The following is a 19,118-nucleotide window of genomic DNA, read 5'->3' as shown; positions in this document are numbered from 1 at the left end:
CCTCCCGCCAAGCCCAACCGCCAACCGCCAACGGCCGCCGAACGGCCCCGCCCCCGCGGCGCGGCGGTGGGCGCGGCGGTGGGCGTGGCCTGCCCCGCCCCGCCCCGCCCGGCTCACAAGGGCCGGAAGTGCTGTCACAGGAAGTCTCGCTCCCCTCCCCGAGCGGAGGAAGGACAGACCCCAAGATGGCGGCGGCGGCGGAGGAGCGGCTCCTGTCGGAGGGGGAAGGCGGCGCCATGGGCTCGGCGCGGCTCTCCCCGCCCCCGGCCCCGCAGCCCCAGGCGGCCCCGGCGCCCTTGGAGCAGCCGCCTCAGAGCAACACGCTCGTAGGGTTGCCCATCGTGGCCATCGAGAGCATCCTCGGCTTCCTGTCCTACGACGAGACGAGCCAGCTCCGCCTGGTAGGGGCCGGGGAGGGAGGGGAGGCGGGCGGGGGGCGCCGCCGCCGCCGCCGCCGCCGCCGCCGGGGCTGGGGGGGGAATGCCGCCGGCCTCGGGGCGGGAGCGGCTCCTGGTGGGGGCGGGAAGGTGTCGGCCGCCCCCGCCAAGCTGCCCTCACCGGGGAAGGGGCCGAGGGGGCCTTTCTGCCTCCTGCCCTCCCGCTCCGGGGACGCGGAGCGGGGTGTGCGGATGTGCCTGGGTGTTTATTCCGAACAGGTTTCTTTTCTTTTTTTTTTTTTTTGCCGTCTCTTATTTCTTTCATTCCCTTCCCTGCCCTATAACAATTACGGGGCTGCTGAAGGCTTATTTCTCCCAGTGGCTGCTTTTCCTGGGGGACTAGTGCATTGTGTCTCATGTATCTATTTATTTTTACTTATAGAGCTTAAGCCTACAAGTGTAGGAGATGAGACTGCTGCTCCAAGGATTCTGCCCTATCTAGAAATAAATGTGGGGCAAAAAAGAAGACTTAAGAAAGCTCTTGCCTGCCTGAAAGGCTGCCTACTTCTTCCAGTCATGCTAGTAGATCTAATAAAAGATGTTACCTCTACCTACAAACTTTGTAATGCCAAAGAAGCTCAGATGTCACTAAAGAGATCAGTGTGTGTCAATCTTTGACTGCCAGCATAAGGACCTTTGTGTAAACTGTGACATAATATGATAAGCTGTTCTCTTGCTGAATTTCTTATGAGGTCATAAATGGAATAGTAGAGAGTGAATTAATACAAGGCTTATGTAACCTCTGGGAAATTTGTTTGTACTGGTGCTGTTTCTATTTTAAGAACATAAATTAGTCCAAATGGGCTAGTATTACCAGCATATTTCTGCATGCTACGTGTGTCCTGGATCAGCGACCTGAAGTATAGCATCCTGACTCTAACTTCTTAAGTTGAAAGCTCTTCAGTCAGAAGTCTTGTTCTTATTTATACTGCACCAAGCACAAATTCTAGCATGCTGCCTGTCACCTGATCTCAAAAGATGGATTTTTTTGCTTTCTCTGTGAGAGCAGGTAGTGGATTTGCGGGGGGGGGGGGGGGGGGAAAAAATCAGTACTGCCTTTTTGTACTGCAGCCCTCACTTTTAGGACTTGCAGTCTGAACAAGGGGAAAGAAAAGTACATGTACTGTTTGGATATGCTTTGTGTTGTATGGTCTGTATTACAACACTAGACATTACCCTCCTTTGCCGCAACTTTTCTGTTACGTTTTATAAATGATAACACCTATGGAAGCTATTGCTAGTCAGTAGTTGGGTTTCTTGGGTTGCTGTCCTTCTTTTTGTAAAGCTAAGTCTATGTAAGCAATGCTTTGACAGCAGTGAAATTCAGAATAGGAAAGATGGTGTTTTCATGACTAAAAGAGCTGCTTCCGTACTCCTTTAAAAGAGAAACACCCCCTCTCATAGCACATCTGAGTTAACTTTCTGGAAAAGGACTGCCCCTTCCAGCAGTTTCAGAAATAAGCAAAACTAAACCGGATAAGTAGAGACTTAGACACGCATCGAACAATACTGGATGCAAAAATGAAGAAAACTGTACATTGGTCTTCTCCCATTTCTTATTTCTGATTCAGTGACAACCAAGAAGTTTAATCTCCATCTCATTCCTTCCTTTATGTATCAGAAGATGTTATGAAATTTTTGAGAAGAAAGTATACCTTTTGTTAACCAGCACTGATGTAGAGAACCACAGTCTTTCTGATTTGACCTAGTCAAAAGTGCAACTCATAACTGCTTGCACTTAATCAGCTAAGTCTTTCAGGTGGCCATTCAAAACTAAAAATGTTCTTTTGGCAGTTCACTGAAGGCTGTAAACAGGAATTAATAGATGAAATGTTTTATTTAATTCTCTGTCAACAGTATCTGGAGTTAAGGTAGCATTTACAAATAATAATACTTAGCTATAAATTCATCATTTCCAGATTTTTAAAGGCTACCCTTAGACTTAGGAGACCTATACTTCTGCACTAAGATCTATCTTGCACAAACAGTCAGTAGATGCTTCTTCTCTTCGAAAATTAACTTGAGCTACTTAGGATGAATAAATATATCTGATACTGCATAGTATGCTGCTAAAGATTACACTGCAGGAGAGAATTAACTGACTGACAGGAGTTAAATTGCTTATGTCTCATGCACCTATTTAAAAATGTGCCCGAAAGCATCCTCATCGTCACATGCAATGTCACTTTCTAAGGAGTTAAAGTGTCTGGGGGAAGGAAGAGATGATCCAGGACATCAGTCAACCTAAACAAAGCTTAATCATGCATTGGCAAAAAGTTCGGCTTGTCTAAACTGATCGCTTTCAGTGCACTGTCTGAATCCCAACACTGAAGGAAATGCACGTCCTCATCTTTTCCTGGGTCTCCCTAGTTGACTGATCCGTGCAAAATCTTGAGTTGAACGAGTATTGAAGCTAGACTGCATACAAGAAGACAGACAAAGGAGTTGGCTGGGTGGGAGGACATAAAACACTAGCAAGTTTTCAGATTGAAGTAGAGATAGGAGCCTGTATTGTTTATAGAAAGCATAATGAGGAGCATAATCTAAGGCTTAAGATCCTTAAGTCTTTTTCTGTCACTAAAGGACGAAGTAAAGAGCGTTTCCTGTTTATGATGATTGCCGTCAGGCAAGGCAAGACCATGGTCCCCTCCCTGCACAAAGAAGCACTCGCTATACTTCACTGAGCGTAATGCCTTCTGCTATTCCTGATGTTACTGCATTTAAAAGCATAAATGAAGCAGCTGACTGGTTAAGCAGAGAAGTAGATCTAAACTAATGGAGACTAAACAAGTAGGTATTCAGAACGCAATCATGTCTGAAATTATGCCTTAATGCAGATCTTGAGTTCTCAAACTTTTGTTCGGATAAAGTGAATGAGAGGAAAGCAGCAGCATTTGGCTCCCTGCCCTTTCGAATATTTGCTTCATCCCCTTCTTCCCCAATGTTATCATAAGAGAAACACAGAAAAACCTGAAAACCCCAAAGACCTTGTCATGATGTCTCAATCTGTAACGTTCTGGCCAAGCTGCAGACTAGTGGGCTTGCGAGCACACCTTCCAGCTTTCAAAAGCTTCTTTTACTGTGCTTTTCCTAATGATTGTACAATGGCACTGAATTTTTTACTGTGTTTTAGCGACTGTTCAGCAGTTCTGAGTTAACTAAGTTATTGGAAGGCAGAAGGACAAGTAATTTGAGAAAAGCACGTAATAAAAGGTTATTTACAATGCTATAAACCTGAGGGAGAAAACTCGCGGTCTCTTATATAGGAAGCGTCATATTGTGGATAAGAGAATGGCTCTAGGCTTTCATTCATGCTTTGCCATTGTCCTGGAACAAGTCATTTCACTTAATTAAGCCTTATTCATATTACATCATATTCACTTAATTATGGCTCTAATTCCCTGGCTATAAAATGGAGTTGAAACCACCTTCTGTAAAGCACTTGGAATTCCACTGATAAACAGTACTCTATGAAACTTTTTTCTATTAAATATACTGGCATCCGTGTTTGGAAGAGCCACTCTTAATTTTGAGATACAACATTTGAAAATGCTGAGTAATGTTGATTCTAGTGAAGGATACTCTCTAAAACATTGGTTTTGAGCTTGGATACCATCTAATGGATTGCGCTAGTGGTGATGTAGCTGTAAACTTTTGCCAGTTGTCTTAAAACAATAGAACAAACTTGTTCTGTTTTTTCAAATGTCTTTAAAGATACAGTAGTTAGCCAAGAGGATGAAAGCTGGATGCTTTCAGAGTGGGTTAGTAAGGAAATCCTTTCATTCCAGAAACCGGAATGAAATCCTTTTATTCCAATTTCTTTTCACTCACATACCTGAGCCTGGAAATACACTTCCATTCAGGCTCTTACCACAGCAAGGATGATTAGACACAAATAATCTCTAACTGCCTCCATATACACTTGTCTGGGATTTGGATGCACATAACAAGTGTCTTCATTTCTGCAGCAAACTTGCCCTTTTTTACTCTAGACCATGAAAAAAAAGACTGCTATCCTTTGGACAGCACAGCTTTAATCTTCCCACAGTTTCGGTAAATCTGGATTTACAGGCACTTCTATTTTAAGGCTTCTTGCTGAAGTCATCAGCATTTTGTCATTTATACCTTGCCCCAGAAAGGCATTATGAAATGTGGTCTCTGCGTGGCCCTTAACTACCAAAGAAAAAGATTAGGTACCGAATCAAAATACTTCAGTATATTTTACCTTCTGTCTTGATACTGGTGGTCTGTTAGTGAAGCTTAGGAGAAATAACATGCTTGAGGAAAGGGAAGCTGGTAATCCTCCAGGAGATTGTGTCAGCTAAGTCTGCAAGTGAAGTGGAAAATTTGTTCTCTTGCGGAAACTGTTATACTATACAAGTCACCATCATAACCAACTTTAGTTCTAGTCGTCTCTTGGCCCTTCTAACAGGAATTTGAACACAGTGTTTTGCTTGGACTTGATATTTGAGGAAACTTGGGCTCTCTTGGCTTTACGGCTACAATAAGAAAAGATTCGCAAAAACTGGCAAATATAAACATGAATACATTTAAACTTTTGGCTTGCTTATGGTCCATTGAAATAGCTAGAATCAGAAACTGTCTTGGACTAATAATGAACAATTTAAGTGTGGTAATGCTCCCTCATGTTTGAGTGCTGACTATGCACTCTAATAGAGGTATATTGTTCTTATAACTTGAGGTGCCATCTAGTTTTAAATGATGTCATCAGGAACCAGATGAGAATTAGGGGGTGATTGGTAAAATATACTGTAGACAGGCACTTTTGTTTTCTGATGGTACCTGTGATCTGTTCAGCATTGTGTTTTAGATTGATTATTGGCACAAATATGGGTAGTGTCAGAAACTAGAGTAAGTATTTCTTAACTTCTTCCAAACAAATGCTGAGAAGCTTAACCAAATGAGTAAGATTAGAAAATCTAATATTTAAAAAACCTAGTGCAGTTCATGTTACCCATGGAGGCCTTCTGCCTCAGATGTGGGAGGGCTGTAACTCACTGGAAGGTACTTTCTGCCACCAGATGTCAGTATAAACATAATTATAATCAAGTCTTTTTATTTTTACTGGATTTGCCCTCAATAATGTATCTAGTATTATTTTTCTCTCGTGGTGAATAATTGCACAGTTAACAACCTTTGTGCAGGTACCAGTTTTTAGTTCAGAGGTTTGTTACCCTTAGAACTGAAATAAGCAGTTGGGTTTTATACTCAAAAAGCCGTATCAGATCTAGGCATCACTAATGCAGTTAATATTTTGGAAGAAACGTGACGATTTCCTCCTTCCTGTAATTGTAGGGCCAGCCTTATGTTTTCTACACTGGAAATAATTTAACTGATTCTAGTGAACGTGGAGCGGAAGCGTATTGAGATTCTGTAGCTAGTCGGTCTGATCATTTATGTTAACAAGGAGGATCTACTACAAAGGAACAGGCAGATTGACAGCAATTACTTAATGGTCTGTTAAGATAGATCTGTTTGAAAAGGGTTATTGCTTGCTCATAGCAGTGATACTATGACTACAGAAAGACTCACAGAAAGGAGAACATCTTCAAGCAGTGACTTCCATATAAAGAGAAAATAATTGCAAACTTTTCAAGGAAAGGTCAGCATCTTGTTCTTTGAGCTGTAGAACTATGTAGACTTCAAAGTTATGAAATGAGCCATGTATGGAGGGGAAGAAGCGTCTGTTTTTAAAAAAAAAAAAAAAAAGTAAAGAGTCAATCAGAAAATGGGATCATTTATTATTTCTTCTGCAGCTATTAACAGCCTTTCTCCCTAAAGCTGTGCAAAAATTGAGGCTATTGGTATCTAACATAGCAAATAAAGGAATCCATTAGAGGAGAAATGACTTATTATAAGAAATAATACCTTATTTCTCTTGCACTTTACTGTGTCAGCTTTTTATTTTAATTCTGGCTGTCTTCAAAAACATAAACCCTAAATGTTAAACTAAGATCACTGTGATTTCTTGTTTGTAGGATTTATTTTTTAGACTACCAAATATTAACTTTACTAGAATCACTCTGGAGGCCGCACTAAAACCCAGGCACAGGTGGTTGTAACTTCCATTAAAATCAGAGGGGAATTATATCTGCTTACACACGGGTGGAATTCAGCCTCCTGTCTTTGGCAGTGTCAGGAGATTAGTTTGTGAACTTCACGGAACATAGCTGTTTCTTTTTGGAGTTTCCTGATCATTGTTAGAGATGGTGATGTGTTAGGATGAACTGCAATTTCTGCTTCTTAAAAAGCGGGAAAAACTGATAGTTAAGAGAATCTTGTACTGCTCAGCCAGTATGGATAAGATAACAGTAAAAGTGACTGGTGGCCTTATTTGAGACTTAATTTTTTCTTTTTACTTAAACACAGGTTTGTAAGCGAATGGACTTGGTTTGCCAGCGAATGTTAAATCAGGGATTTCTGAAAGTGGAAAGATACCACAACTTGTGTCAAAAGCAAGTTAAAGCTCAGCTTCCAAGGTATGTACCAATTAAAACTGTAGTTAAACCTACATCAGTTAGATTATTTTAAGCTTAATACTAAAAAGGAACCTCTGCTAGCTAGCTCAGCTTATATATCCTGAAAATTTGAATCATATTTGTTTTCCTTTTGTTTCCAAAAGCACCTAAGCCTAAGATCTAATTACAAAATAATGGTGTGGGTGGTAATTTTAGTACACCAGGAAGTGGAATTTTAGAAAGTGTCTCTGGTATTTTAAACAGAGACAGGAAAGGTCCTGTATTACTCAGCTCTTCTGGAATGGATGAATGCCATTCCTTTTCAAGACAAACCGCCTTCACTGATGACTTACCGGTAACTGCTTAAAATAGCAAGATGCTTCAGTGATAACAATTAAACTGGGGAAGAGGAGGGGCTTTGACATGTGAGCATTAGTGGGAGCTGTAATATTATTTAACTTGTGTCAATTGGGTTGAAGTACTAACTGTAGGAATATGGGGCAGTAAAATATTTATACTGACTCAGTGTCTACTGCTAGTTAGTACTGAAAGCTTGTTTATGAATAGCGTCCTAAATTACATACAGAGTTTATGGATCACATAAAACTTGTAATAATTATTTAGGGAACAAATTTTGTCTAAGAAACTACACTACATTGTTACTGGCTGGTTCTTCTCTTTATCAGCTTTTTCATAAAGACAGAGCTAATTTAAGCGGTTACATTTTAAAACCTCAGAAGGCTTTTAAGAATGAAATTGAGTGATTGTTGCAGTTTTATTTTGTTGACTCATGGCTAAATTGGTGTCACTTAACGGTCTGTCTCCTAGACGGGAGTCAGAAAGAAGAAATCATTCGTTAGCTCGTCATGCAGACATCCTTGCTGCTGTAGAAACACGACTCTCTCTGTTAAATATGACTTTCATGAAGTATGTGGATTCCAATCTCTGTTGCTTCATACCTGGAAAGGTAAAACGTAAACTGTATTATGTGAATGTATATCTCGGTGTTAAAAAAAAAAAATAATAATCATAACTTGCAGTAAATTTGTCCTGGCTTAAAAAATGTATATGAAATGTGGAACTGTGTTTTGGATACTTACAAACACACAAGCCAAAACTCTGCTGTAAAAGGCAGTATGAAATGAATGAACCAGACTACATGTAAATATCTGTTGCTTAACTTGATTTGTATTTCCCCTTAGAATCTCTTAATTTTGATGTTTTACTTGCAGAATATAGCTCCTTTTACAGGAAGCAGAGAGGGTATGTTGCTTTTAAGTCTGAATTGTAATTGTACAAAAGAGCTGGAGGCCAGGTCTTCAGAAGATGTAGTAGTTCAGACTATGTACAACCCTATTCAGTCTCTCAGGAAGACTTTAAGCACCTTTCTTAGGGGATCTGAGTTAGAATAATTGAATTAAGATATTTAATGTGTGGAAACACCGTTTAGTATTAAAATGAATGGTGTATTTTTGTACGCTACGTGAAATTAGTTTTAAACACAGATAGGCTTTGCTAATATTATTACTACTGTACAACTTGAGGTATTTCAGAATGCTATGCCAACATAAAATATAAATTATCTAAGTGAGATATATGTCAGAGATATCAGTGTTTTATAAGCTGTGAAAACAGAGGTGTACAGAGGGATTGACGCAGTAATGATCTGAGGAAGACTGGTACAGCTCAGGTTTGAATCAAGTCTGTGAACACTAGCCTACTGCTCTATTCATTGGTCTCTTTGCATATGAAGTTTGGATATGTGGATATTAATTTTTTATGGGCGTATTACTGAATTGCCACGGGGATGAACTGCAGATAGCTGTTGGATTCAGATGAATGCCAGACATTTCTACTTTCAGTACGGTAGGGATAGGCTGTCAGCATGAAACATAAGATTTAAAGGTAACTTGATTTATGGGTACTCTTTTGACTTGATGTTAACGCCATTCCAGAAGTCCTTGATACTAGCATGCTGATGGAGTACTTAAAAGAAGTGTTGCCTTAATCATTTTTTTCAGGAGTGGAGGGAAGGCAATAGTCAAGTTAGACCTTGGGTGTGCAGGAATTTGGCAGGTTTGCCATTTTACTTGTGGGAACTGGGTCATAAGGAGCTTGTTTGTATTGTGATATAACAGCTAAAAAGTTTTTGTTTTCCTCTTCGTTTAGTATACCAGTTTGGTAGCACTGCTGCTCTCAGCACAGTCATCAGTGCACGAGAAGATCACTTTTTGGTCAAGCAAATTCCAGACACTGTGTTTACTTACAGTGTATGGTCCCGTCCCCCGCCCTGCTATAGAAATTTCAGGGCCTGAATTCATGTTAGAATATGTGAATGCTGATTTGAGTTTCAGCATACTGTTTAAGGGTTCCTGGTCAATTACAGAACTGCTGCTGCAAGATTTTATGTTGATGATAGCAGGAGAATGCTTTGAGGATGTCATTTTTAAGAGGATATAACATGGAAAAGATTAGAGAAGACTTCTGTATGCTTGTTGGGTGATGAGACACTTTGGTCATCAGTCTAACCCTTGCAACTTTTTATCTGAGCTTCCTTTGTTAAAACACAAGATGCAGTTGTGTTGTCTTACCTATGATTCTTAGTTATTGAGGTCTTTAATTTTCAGTAGACTCTTCAGCCATTCTTCATCCTGTAGAAAAAAACTAATCATGTCAGTAGTTTCTGTATTAAGAGACCAGCACTCCTGTTTTGACCTGTTCAGACTATAGTTCATAATTAGCAAGACTGTATCCTGAACAAAGGGCTTGTTTTTCAAGCCTGTTAAGATGGTGCTTATATTCTCTCCCAATTGTAGTTTAATATTTCATAATTAATATATTTTGGATCTAATCTGGATTTGCAGTATTTCAGGTGTATGCAAGTGAACTCAAACTCAAGTAATATATTTGCAGCTCTTCTGACTGGCACAATAATTCTTGCTATTCCATTCACATATTACATATGCCTCATGATTGGCTGGGGAATGACTGCTCTGCAGATGTGGTTAGTGTGGCTTCCAGTATCTCGCTTCAGGTTCTCCAAAAAGAAATGTGTATGCTCTACTGCATTATAGATTATGTAATACAGAATTCAAGTATGGATGTAGTAAAACAAATGTTCCTAACTAATATCTCACACAGTGAGTAGTCGTTCATGATTTTGAAGAGAACTGTTATATCAAGTGAACGTTTTCTCTAATATATGAAAAACTTTAATTCTGCCTCTACAAAATACAGCATTTCATTTCAAATAGCTGATGCAAAACTAAAGGACAGAGTGATTATGCAAGAGTAATAGCTGCCTAGCAAAAGCCCCTGAGTACACCAACACTATAGCTTCTGGAGTGATCTGAAATAATCTTGTCTTCCCTTTATCAGAAAATCCTAATGCTTATTAAATATTTTAGGTAATCGATGAAATTTATCGTGTGCTAAGGTATGTAAACTCTACAAGAGCTCCTCAGAGAGCTCATGAAGTTCTTCAAGAACTAAGGGACATTTCTTCCATGGCTATGGAATATTTTGATGAGAAGATTGTTCCAATACTGAAAAGAAAGCTGCCTGGGTCAGATGTATCAGGACGTCTCATAGGAGCTGCCCCAGGTATTAATTCCAACATATAGTTCATTTTATTTACTTTTTTCTTTAAAAATCTCATAGCACATCTTTTTAAAGCTCCTTCCTTTACATGTGAGCTTCATTACATACATATTGATGATACTTGTTTCTTAAGAATGTTAAATGAAATTTGTTTGCCTTCAAATTTAAGGAGGCTTTGTACTACCCAAAGAATGGTCACTTGAATGTATGTTATAATTATGCATAGTGTGTATTCATTAAACAAACGCTTTTGTGCCACCAATGAATGAGACTTTATCATTGCACTTGGTTGAAATTTGGCACATGAGATGACAACTCAAGATGACTTTTATTTTAGTACAGTCAGCAAATGAATTAGCGTAAGCTGTTGAAGTGCACAGAGAGCTAGAACATGCTTGGATGTGCTTTTTTACTTTCCTGGGGCCCTCATGTATGCACTAACAAGCAAAGTACTTGTAGGTAATATGGAAAAGGCAGTTGAAATAACAGTCTACAAGTAAACAATTAAACTGGTTCTTTGTATAACCTGTCAGGCTTTCCATAATTTATGTGAACCAAAGTCTGGGGTGGTTGCCTCATATATAATGGCCAGAAGCAAAAGGCTAGTAGAACTGTAGTGTTTTCCCTCTGCAAAACTTCTTTCCGCATACTGTTGGAGAACCTTAGATTGCAAAATAAAGATCTCTCTGTAAGGATAACTTAACAAACAAACAAGAAGCTGCAACTTAAGCAAAAACAGTAGGTCTAACTCTAGGAGCTGCTTGCTGTTTCTGATATGCCCTCTCCATCCTTTCAGCTGTAGGGGTATGTATTACTTTTTAATTATAGCCTCTTAATTATACCTCGGTTCCACTGAGTTTCTCAGGTGAGGAAGTGCTGCCCAAAACCATAGGTGCTATCAATCAACTTGTCAAGCTCAAGTCTTTATATGGCATAAATATGCCTATCTTATGTTGAGGGAAGAACCACACCTGTCTAACAGTAACTCTTTCGTGTCAGATAGCTGTAACCTTGCTGGCATCTTAAAGGAAAAAAGGCAGAAAGGTGTTCAAGACTGTTCTAGACTGTTCTTTCTTCATAGTGCTTAAAAGTTGCATCTCGCTTGCACTACGTTACTGGAAGAGTGAAACTTATGATAGAAAAAGCGAGTGAAATTATACAGTAGCCATTAGTCTCATTGATTTGCAGGAACTTTATGGAAAACAACATTTTCTAAGCTCAAACTCCAGTAGGGTTTTAGGACCCAAGAAGAACAACAGACTGTGCGTAAAAGGTCATGGAAAAGAAAAATCTCTTCTTTCTAAACAATAAATTAAACTGAAATATCTTTGTCAAGCCCCTAAACACAAAATTTCAGAATTTAACCCGTCTACAACTATGACAGTGGAATTGTACTGTTATACTGAAATGTACGTACATTATATGTAATATGCCTTACTTAGAGCCATGTTGGAGTTTTTTGACTGAACATCTGTAACATTAAGTCTGGCTGACAACATAATCTCTTCACAGAACTTTTGATACAGCAAAAGGGGGCTTACATGCAGAAAATGAATGATGAGCTGTTTTTCAGACTAATGAAAATCTTAAGGTTTTTCAATTAAACTAGATGTACCCTGAAATACCATATATTTTTGTTATACACTGAAACAACTGTAACCCTGCTAACACGTTCGCATAACTTGCAACCAGTATTCAGATTCATGTTTGGGGAGTAGGGTAAGCAAGATACGAAAACTGGGACATAGTTGCCACTTTTGTCTTAAAGATATCGAGAATAAATCACTGTTTTCTCTGAAGTTCCAGGGCCTTCTGCAGCACTAACAACAATGCAGCTATTCTCCAAGCAAAACCCTTCAAGACAGGAAGTCACCAAACTCCAGCAGCAAGTGAAAACAAATGGTGCAGGTGTGACAATGCTAAGGCGGGAAATCTCAGAGCTTCGCACCAAAGTGCAGGAACAACAGAAACAGCTCCAAGACCAAGATCAGAAACTGCTAGAGCAAACCCAAATCATAGGTGAACAGAATGCCCGATTGGCTGAGCTTGAACGCAAACTGCGAGAGGTGATGGAGAGTGCAGTAGGAAATTCCTCAGGTTCTGGCTCAAATGAAGAATCTCCTAGAAAACGGAGGAAGGCAGCTGAATCTGTAGACTGTCCTAGGAAATCTAAACGCCTTCGAAACAGAAAATAACTTGGGAGTAAATGACCTTCAGGAGGATACACTGCTTTAGTAGCCCAAGCAGATCCCTGCTTGTTTGGATACTGTGACTAGTTTCATGGTGTCACTGAGGCTGCTGGCTCTTCGAAACACCACTTAGACTTGAACAGTAATTTTCTTTCATTGAGACTTTTCCCCTGCTTTCTGTCTGGGTGGGCCTAATTCACAGGATCTTTAAGATTTGCAATAGATACATACTAACCTGACCTGCTCTATCATGTTTTGAAAGGTTCATCTTTTTTTTCTGTGCGGATGTGTTTAAAGTAAACGTATTTGTGTTTATGCATATATTCACATAAAATCTTAAATAGATCCAGTCTTAACTGGCTAGAAAGTTAAGCTTACAAACACATGTCCTGTTCACTTGAAGAAAAGACCCACTTTTTAAATCTTGTTTTCGAGAACTTGACCTTTTTTTGTTACAAGTGACCTTGTCTGGAATGTCTGAAAAGTAGTTAATACTTTTTTGGGATCTATGTAATGAGTAAAACTGACTTCTTAACCTATGGTATTGGCTATATATTTTTGTAAACCTACAAGGAAGGGCCTTCTGTTCAGTCTTTACGTGCACACACCCTAGTTCTAGGTCTTGGGAGCCATATTCTACATTTGCATGGATAGGTGCATGTACTGCTTAGTCAGCCTGCTAAAAGCACTTGCCTGAAGTTGTTCTCAACTCTGGAAGAGACGTAGAGACCTATAAAGCAAATCTTTGTTCCTCAGCCATAATTTAGCATCTGCTTTCAGCACAACTGCTTTCTTACAATGAGGTGGTCTTACAAAGCTAGTTGGCAGGAGAGTTTGAAGCCAGGCTATCTGCCACTTTCACTGCCTGTAAATTGCAGGTACTGTTAGCCAAAGCTTGAGCGTTGAGAAGCTGCCTATGCATCACCTTGATTCATAGGCCAACATCAATAAGTATTAGACAAACTGTCCCTAACAGTAACCAAGCTCAGTGGGACACCGTTTGAATGAACCGCTGCATTATGGAAAAACTTAAACTATTTTGTGTGTATGTGTTTGGGGGGAGGGGGGAATGTGTGGAGATTTCTCTGTAATACTGATGACAATATTCTAGCTTTCCTTATCCTAAAAGGTAAATCACTTCAGACAAAGCTTTAATTTCTTTTGCACTTCTGTTTTGAGCTTGTAACTGGAAAAGCATGTCTTGCACTGTTCAGTCTCTCTGGTCACTTTAACAACTTCGGAGTTGTGTACAGTGATTTTTTTTTTCCCCCCGTCTGTATATTTTTGGAACCTTATACAAATACCATTGTCCTTGTTTTTGTTTTAATGTACTAAACTATGTAGCTTTATCATTTGACTTATGTTTTCTTTTTTTAACCAGCTGTTGCTTTGGGTTTAGGTGGTACTGAATTCAACTTGGTGTGGCACTAAACATGCAAATGCTGCAGTTGTAGCTGTTTATAATATTGATAATATTACAGTGGGTTAAAGCACAAATTTCTCGTGTTTTGAATAGCTGTCAGCATAACATAGTGGTTGTATTTGTCACCAAACAAATTGGGAATTTTCTGGTCAAATGTTCTGGAATCTGAGGAGAACTGACGTATTTCCTGAAACTTAAGCTTCAAGTTTTACTTCTACAAGTTCAGATCAGAAAAAACACTGCAAAGTATCATTGCGAATGCCTAATTTTTGGCAGACAATTTTGAAATAAACTTGTTTGTTAGTTTGAGGCTTTTAAAAAGGTATGTTTCTTTTTAAGCAAAGCATCAAACAAATGATTAAAGGTCATCTGGGGGAAAGATTAAACTTCTAAAGGACCATATGCTGTTATTGGTCTTCCATAGCTCATCATTTTTTTACTGTTACAGACCTCTTGAAGAGCGGTATCAGCTGTTCAGTTAAAAAATACTTCCATGTGCCTTCATCTTTTAAAAAATAATTTTGAACGATTCTAAGGGTCAGCATGATAGCAGTAATTCACTTGTACCAAATGATTCACAGTAGAAATTCATTGAATGGGCTTATTACTTTACCAGATACTTGTGGTTAAACACTTCTAAACAAGTAAAAACCTGTGAAGTGCGTTTATGGAAAAGGGTTATTCATACATCTCTAAAATCTTTTCACTGTAGTTTCCTTATTAATTTCTAGAATATGCAAACAAATTTCCCTCTCGCCAGTGTACAAACAGATTTTAGGTTAATTAGGAGTAGCATTTATTTATGTTGGTGAATCTCTAGCTATGTGTAAACTGAGATGGAGAGAAGAATAGCCAGCCTATTGCGATACGAAACATTCTCTGTGAACCGTGCCAAGTTGGAACCTTCAGCTCAAGGAAGTAGTATGTGCTGCAAGTTAGCAGGTGCATCCTGACCGTCTGCATGCTGCCAAGTACAGTAAAACTGAACCAGGCCCAACAAACTTAATGGGGAGGAGGGAAGGCTACAAGCTTTGAGAAACGCCAGGTATACAGCAAAGCTACACAACTTCCTGGGGAGGGAGGAAGAGATCAGTATTTATCAGCTATCCCAGGAAGAATACGTGTCAGCAGTATAGACCGTAGAAAACAGAGCGCACTGATAGTTTGGAGAAAATGGTTGTAATGTTAACAAACAGGCTGAATAAAGCTAAATCACTTCTGAATTTATAAATTTCTATGCAAGTTTACATTGCTTAGTATACCAACATTGAAAAGTACAGTGTTAGATTAGGCTTTTTAAGGGAGAACCTCAAACTAGTGAGACTTACGATGTAGCTTATAAAGCTATACCAAAAACCATTGTATTTGCAAAAAGCTGTCATTTGGTACTCCGTTTTTGTATGTGTATCAAGGGCTAAAACTAAACAGCTCAGAGTTGAAAGAGAAAGTGATAGTACAGATAGACACTACCTACTTTCTGTAGTTAGTTTCTTACATAGCTTAAAACTATGTGTATCTAATACTGAGACTCGGGTTCCTTCTTTTGTAGCTGCTTTTACTTTTTCTAAAAACAGCATCTTTCTTCACAATCTGCTTTTTGCTTCATAGCAGGCTGGGTTTTTTTGTTTTGTGTTTCCAGAAGTCTCTGTAAAAATCAGAGGTCTATAGTGTATCTAAGGAGTATGGTGAAAACAGTATCAAGACACTCTAAATGCTGCACAATGGTACTTTCTTGAGGGCAAAGCTGTTTACAGTCACCTCTCACTCCCCAAAGTCCACAACTTGTGATTTTTCTATATGAAAATGCAGTATGCAAGCACCTTCTGAACAGGGGCTAATAGAGTGCAATAGGTGGAAGCCCTGAAGCGAGACTTATCTGCTTAACGAGATATTCCTCAAACTGAAGAACAGATAGAACTAATGGTAGCTTCTTAAATATCTGATACTCTCAGCATAGCACATTAACTTCATAGTAAAAGTTCACTAATAATATGAGGATGTCTTCACATGGTTTCTTAACATAAAAGGTAAGACTGTATTGGACAGAACCTCAGTTGCCCTTTCTGAGATCTTCTAACAGTTAACTAGAGGTAAGCACTAAGATTGCTTAAGGTATTTTCTGCACTAAGGGCCTCTTGAAGATAGGATGGCTTAGGATGTATTCATACCTGTCTTCAGACAGGGAGAGAATTACATAATTTCTTGGTGCTCCTGCTGGTTTTAAGAAAGTAATTGGCAATTTACAGTGACAGATTATTCTTAGATTCAGCAGTAAACTGTCTGGAGTATTTGATGGTAATGTGTCTGCTAGTTGTGAACTGTTCTGGTACTCTGCAGTTCCACTCCTGTACTACTTTGCACTGTACCTGGAGCAGCTCATTTGTCCATGTGCTCTCTGCTCTTCCAGAGCTGGGCTTCACTCTCCTGGTTAAACAGCGATGTACTGCCAGATTCGGTTTACATGTGACTGAACGCTCTAGCATTCGTGTTCTAGCCTTGTGCCATACTGAGGTCCTGGATCTCTTTGTCTTCTGAAGGGAAAACGTCAGATACAAAAACTGTTAGCTTACTGAAGACCTGATAAATCTGGATTTGTTATATGGACTGCTTAAACCATGAAGACTCCGTGATTAAACAGGAACAACAAACTTATCTGCACCTCGAGTTCTCTTACCCTTGGGCAATTACCTTTCCCAACACTTTCCCATTTAATATTTTTCCCACTTGTTTAAGCCTTCTTTGGCTGATATGGAATGCTTAGTTTATACATCTGGGATCTTTTGTTTAATGATCATACTGAAACTTGTGATTGTTTACAAACGTGCACATCTGCCGTGCAGGAAATCTGCCTCTGTGTGCTGAACTCTCCTCCAGTGCTTCTTGTGACCAGCTGCAACCTTTTCTCAGCAGTAGATGCGCTCACTCTTTTGGCAAGATCGTACCAGTGGATGAGAAGATCTTTGGACAGCAGTGCTAATATATGAACTACAACGAGAGGGGAACATTTTCAGAAACATAATGTACAGTGTTTAGAGTGCAGCTGAGTGAAACTCTTGTGATCCTGGTAATTTTTCCGTCAGCTTCTGCACTGCTACCAAAAAAAAAAAAAAACCAACCAACCAAACACCGCACTTCCTGGTTTATCGTGAAACAGTCAGTGAGCGAGCAACAAGTAAAACTGAAGAACCCTTGCAAGGAGAAAATGCCCCGATGAAATGTAAACATCTATTTTACCTCTGTATGAGGGAAGATTTGAAGTCCTATGCTGCACCTGTCCTCAAAAAGTACAAAATTCAGATTGTGTGACGAAGCAGGGAAAAGCTGTGAATAGTTTTATTTTCCATGTATTCTCTACTTGCTCCTTTTTTACTACTAATCCCCTCCTCATATGCATACATTACAAATGCATGTAAACAAAAATATTACCAAACCGTTAAGTTTTATAGTTCCTGTGCTTTGTACATTACTTCAGACTGCAACATTTGCAAGGTGGGGATTGTATTTCCTCTGTGTTTGCACAATTGCACATGGGGCTTTTGGCAACTAGTACATATAAGCCTTTTATTATTGGTTATTGTTATTAATAAAATTTAAGTGATTCATCATGACCCTTGAGATATCCGTATTGCATGAATTTAACAGATAAGGGGTAACTTTGTGATAACTTTTTCTGTTGCTTTTTAACGCTATTATTGGTATATTTTCATTTGAGTGTCTTTATGCACAAGTAACATCCCAAGCGTTCAACTTCTACATAAAATAATCTTTGTAACTGACCTGCCCACAGGAAATATTATATGCAAATAGGTGCAGGAAAAGATTTGAGTTTAGTACTTACAGAGGAGATTATCAAGTTCTTAAAATACCTGATATCATCACACAAAGTGAAGAAAACAGACCTTGGCTGAACGATAGCTAATCCTTACAGCCACATCACTTATTTTTGGGAGGGGAAAAAAAAATATCTTTAAAAGAGCCACTGTATTCAGCTGCTGTAGCATGCTGGTTCTATTTTCAGTTTTCCTTCCGAAGAAAATGAGTCATGCGAGGCCACGCTGCCTGCCCATGTACGGCTGACGACTTTTGAACACATCGTCCAGGCAATGGATGAGGGGCAGAAACCTCACAGAGAGCTAGATGCCTACAAACTTCATGGACGTTAGCAGCTGGGTGGAAGAGCGGGACCCCGTCAGGGTTTTCAGCGAGGGAAAGGCAAGCAGGACTCAAGGGCGAAAGGCCCCGGTCCGCCGCAGAGGCGATCCGGCGGGCGTGCAGCTCCAGACCTGCGGCGGCACGCAGCTCTTGCCCAGTTGGAAAGTCATCAGCCATGGGTGGAGGAGGACAGGAAACGGGGCTGTGGAATAGCTTAGGTGAAATTTAAATTCGTAAGACTTCATTAGTCCAGTTTCTTGCAGTCTGTGCTCTCCTTTCTTTCGGTTTGCATTACCAGACCGGGGGACAAGGAGGCTTTCCGTAACCTTATGGTGGCTGGAGGACTCCCAAAAGCAAAGCTAGAAATCATAAGCTAAGGATTTGCTCAACTTTCTTAAAAATTAATTATGCCAAGGGCGTTATCGAAACTCAGTAACGCAGACAACCACGCCACCAGCTCGAAGCGGTAAGTCCCTTCCCCGTGCTTTGGTCTGAAGTCAAAGAACGAAACAGCTCCTCGAAGCCAAAGCGAGGAGCTCTTCCCTTGGGCCATCCTTCTCTTCCCTCCTTCCCCTGCCCCGCAAGGTGCCACCGCGGCTTGAACCTTCCCAGCTCTCCGGCTTCCCCCTCCGTCCCCACCTGGGCTGCACGGACCAGCCAAGACCGCGACGCCCTTCGCCAAGTTTGTCTCAAAGAAGCTTGACGGTTACCGCGCTGCTGGCGCGCGACGCCCTCAGCCCCGCGCCTGGGCCTCCGCCCGCCCCTCAGCGCGTCCCCGGGGGAGGGAGGGGGGGAACCGCCGCCGCCGCCGCGCTGCCCTCTCCCCCCGCCGGCCGGG

At 40.2% G+C, this 19,118-nt stretch overlaps 2 protein-coding genes across 5 annotated transcripts in view; one reads left to right on the top strand and one right to left on the bottom strand.

Moving 5' to 3' along the window:
• The window catches only part of TP53BP2 (tumor protein p53 binding protein 2), a 65,869-nt gene extending 59,727 nt beyond the window's left edge, over positions 1-6,142 (bottom strand). The window contains exon 1 of the mRNA XM_068940197.1: positions 4,663-6,142. Coding sequence (XP_068796298.1) covers positions 4,663-4,713 — 51 coding nt within the window. The 5' untranslated portion in view covers positions 4,714-6,142. The remainder of the gene's footprint in view (positions 1-4,662) is intronic.
• FBXO28 (F-box protein 28) lies at positions 124-18,386 on the top strand. Of its 4 annotated transcripts, none has more exons than XM_068940207.1 (6): positions 161-401; positions 3,021-3,227; positions 6,828-6,937; positions 7,745-7,883; positions 10,324-10,519; positions 12,317-14,062. In XM_068940207.1, exons 2-6 carry the CDS (start codon positions 3,213-3,215, stop codon positions 12,709-12,711), a joined length of 855 nt encoding a protein of 284 aa, XP_068796308.1. In that variant the 5' UTR covers positions 161-401; positions 3,021-3,212; the 3' UTR covers positions 12,712-14,062. The 4 variants fall into 4 exon arrangements, with proteins under 4 accessions (XP_068796309.1, XP_068796306.1, XP_068796308.1 ...); XM_068940206.1 differs by having other exon boundaries at positions 820-3,227; XM_068940208.1 differs by lacking the exons at positions 3,021-3,227; positions 12,317-14,062 and adding an exon at positions 16,536-18,386 and having other exon boundaries at positions 124-401.
• Positions 18,387-19,118: the final 732 nt, after the last annotated feature.

The sequence above is a fragment of the Struthio camelus genome, chromosome 3 (assembly GCF_040807025.1).
Source record: "Struthio camelus isolate bStrCam1 chromosome 3, bStrCam1.hap1, whole genome shotgun sequence".
Taxonomy (NCBI): domain Eukaryota; kingdom Metazoa; phylum Chordata; class Aves; order Struthioniformes; family Struthionidae; genus Struthio; species Struthio camelus.
Note: the sequence above shows the minus strand (reverse complement) of the source record. Positions and strands in the feature narration are given on the sequence as shown.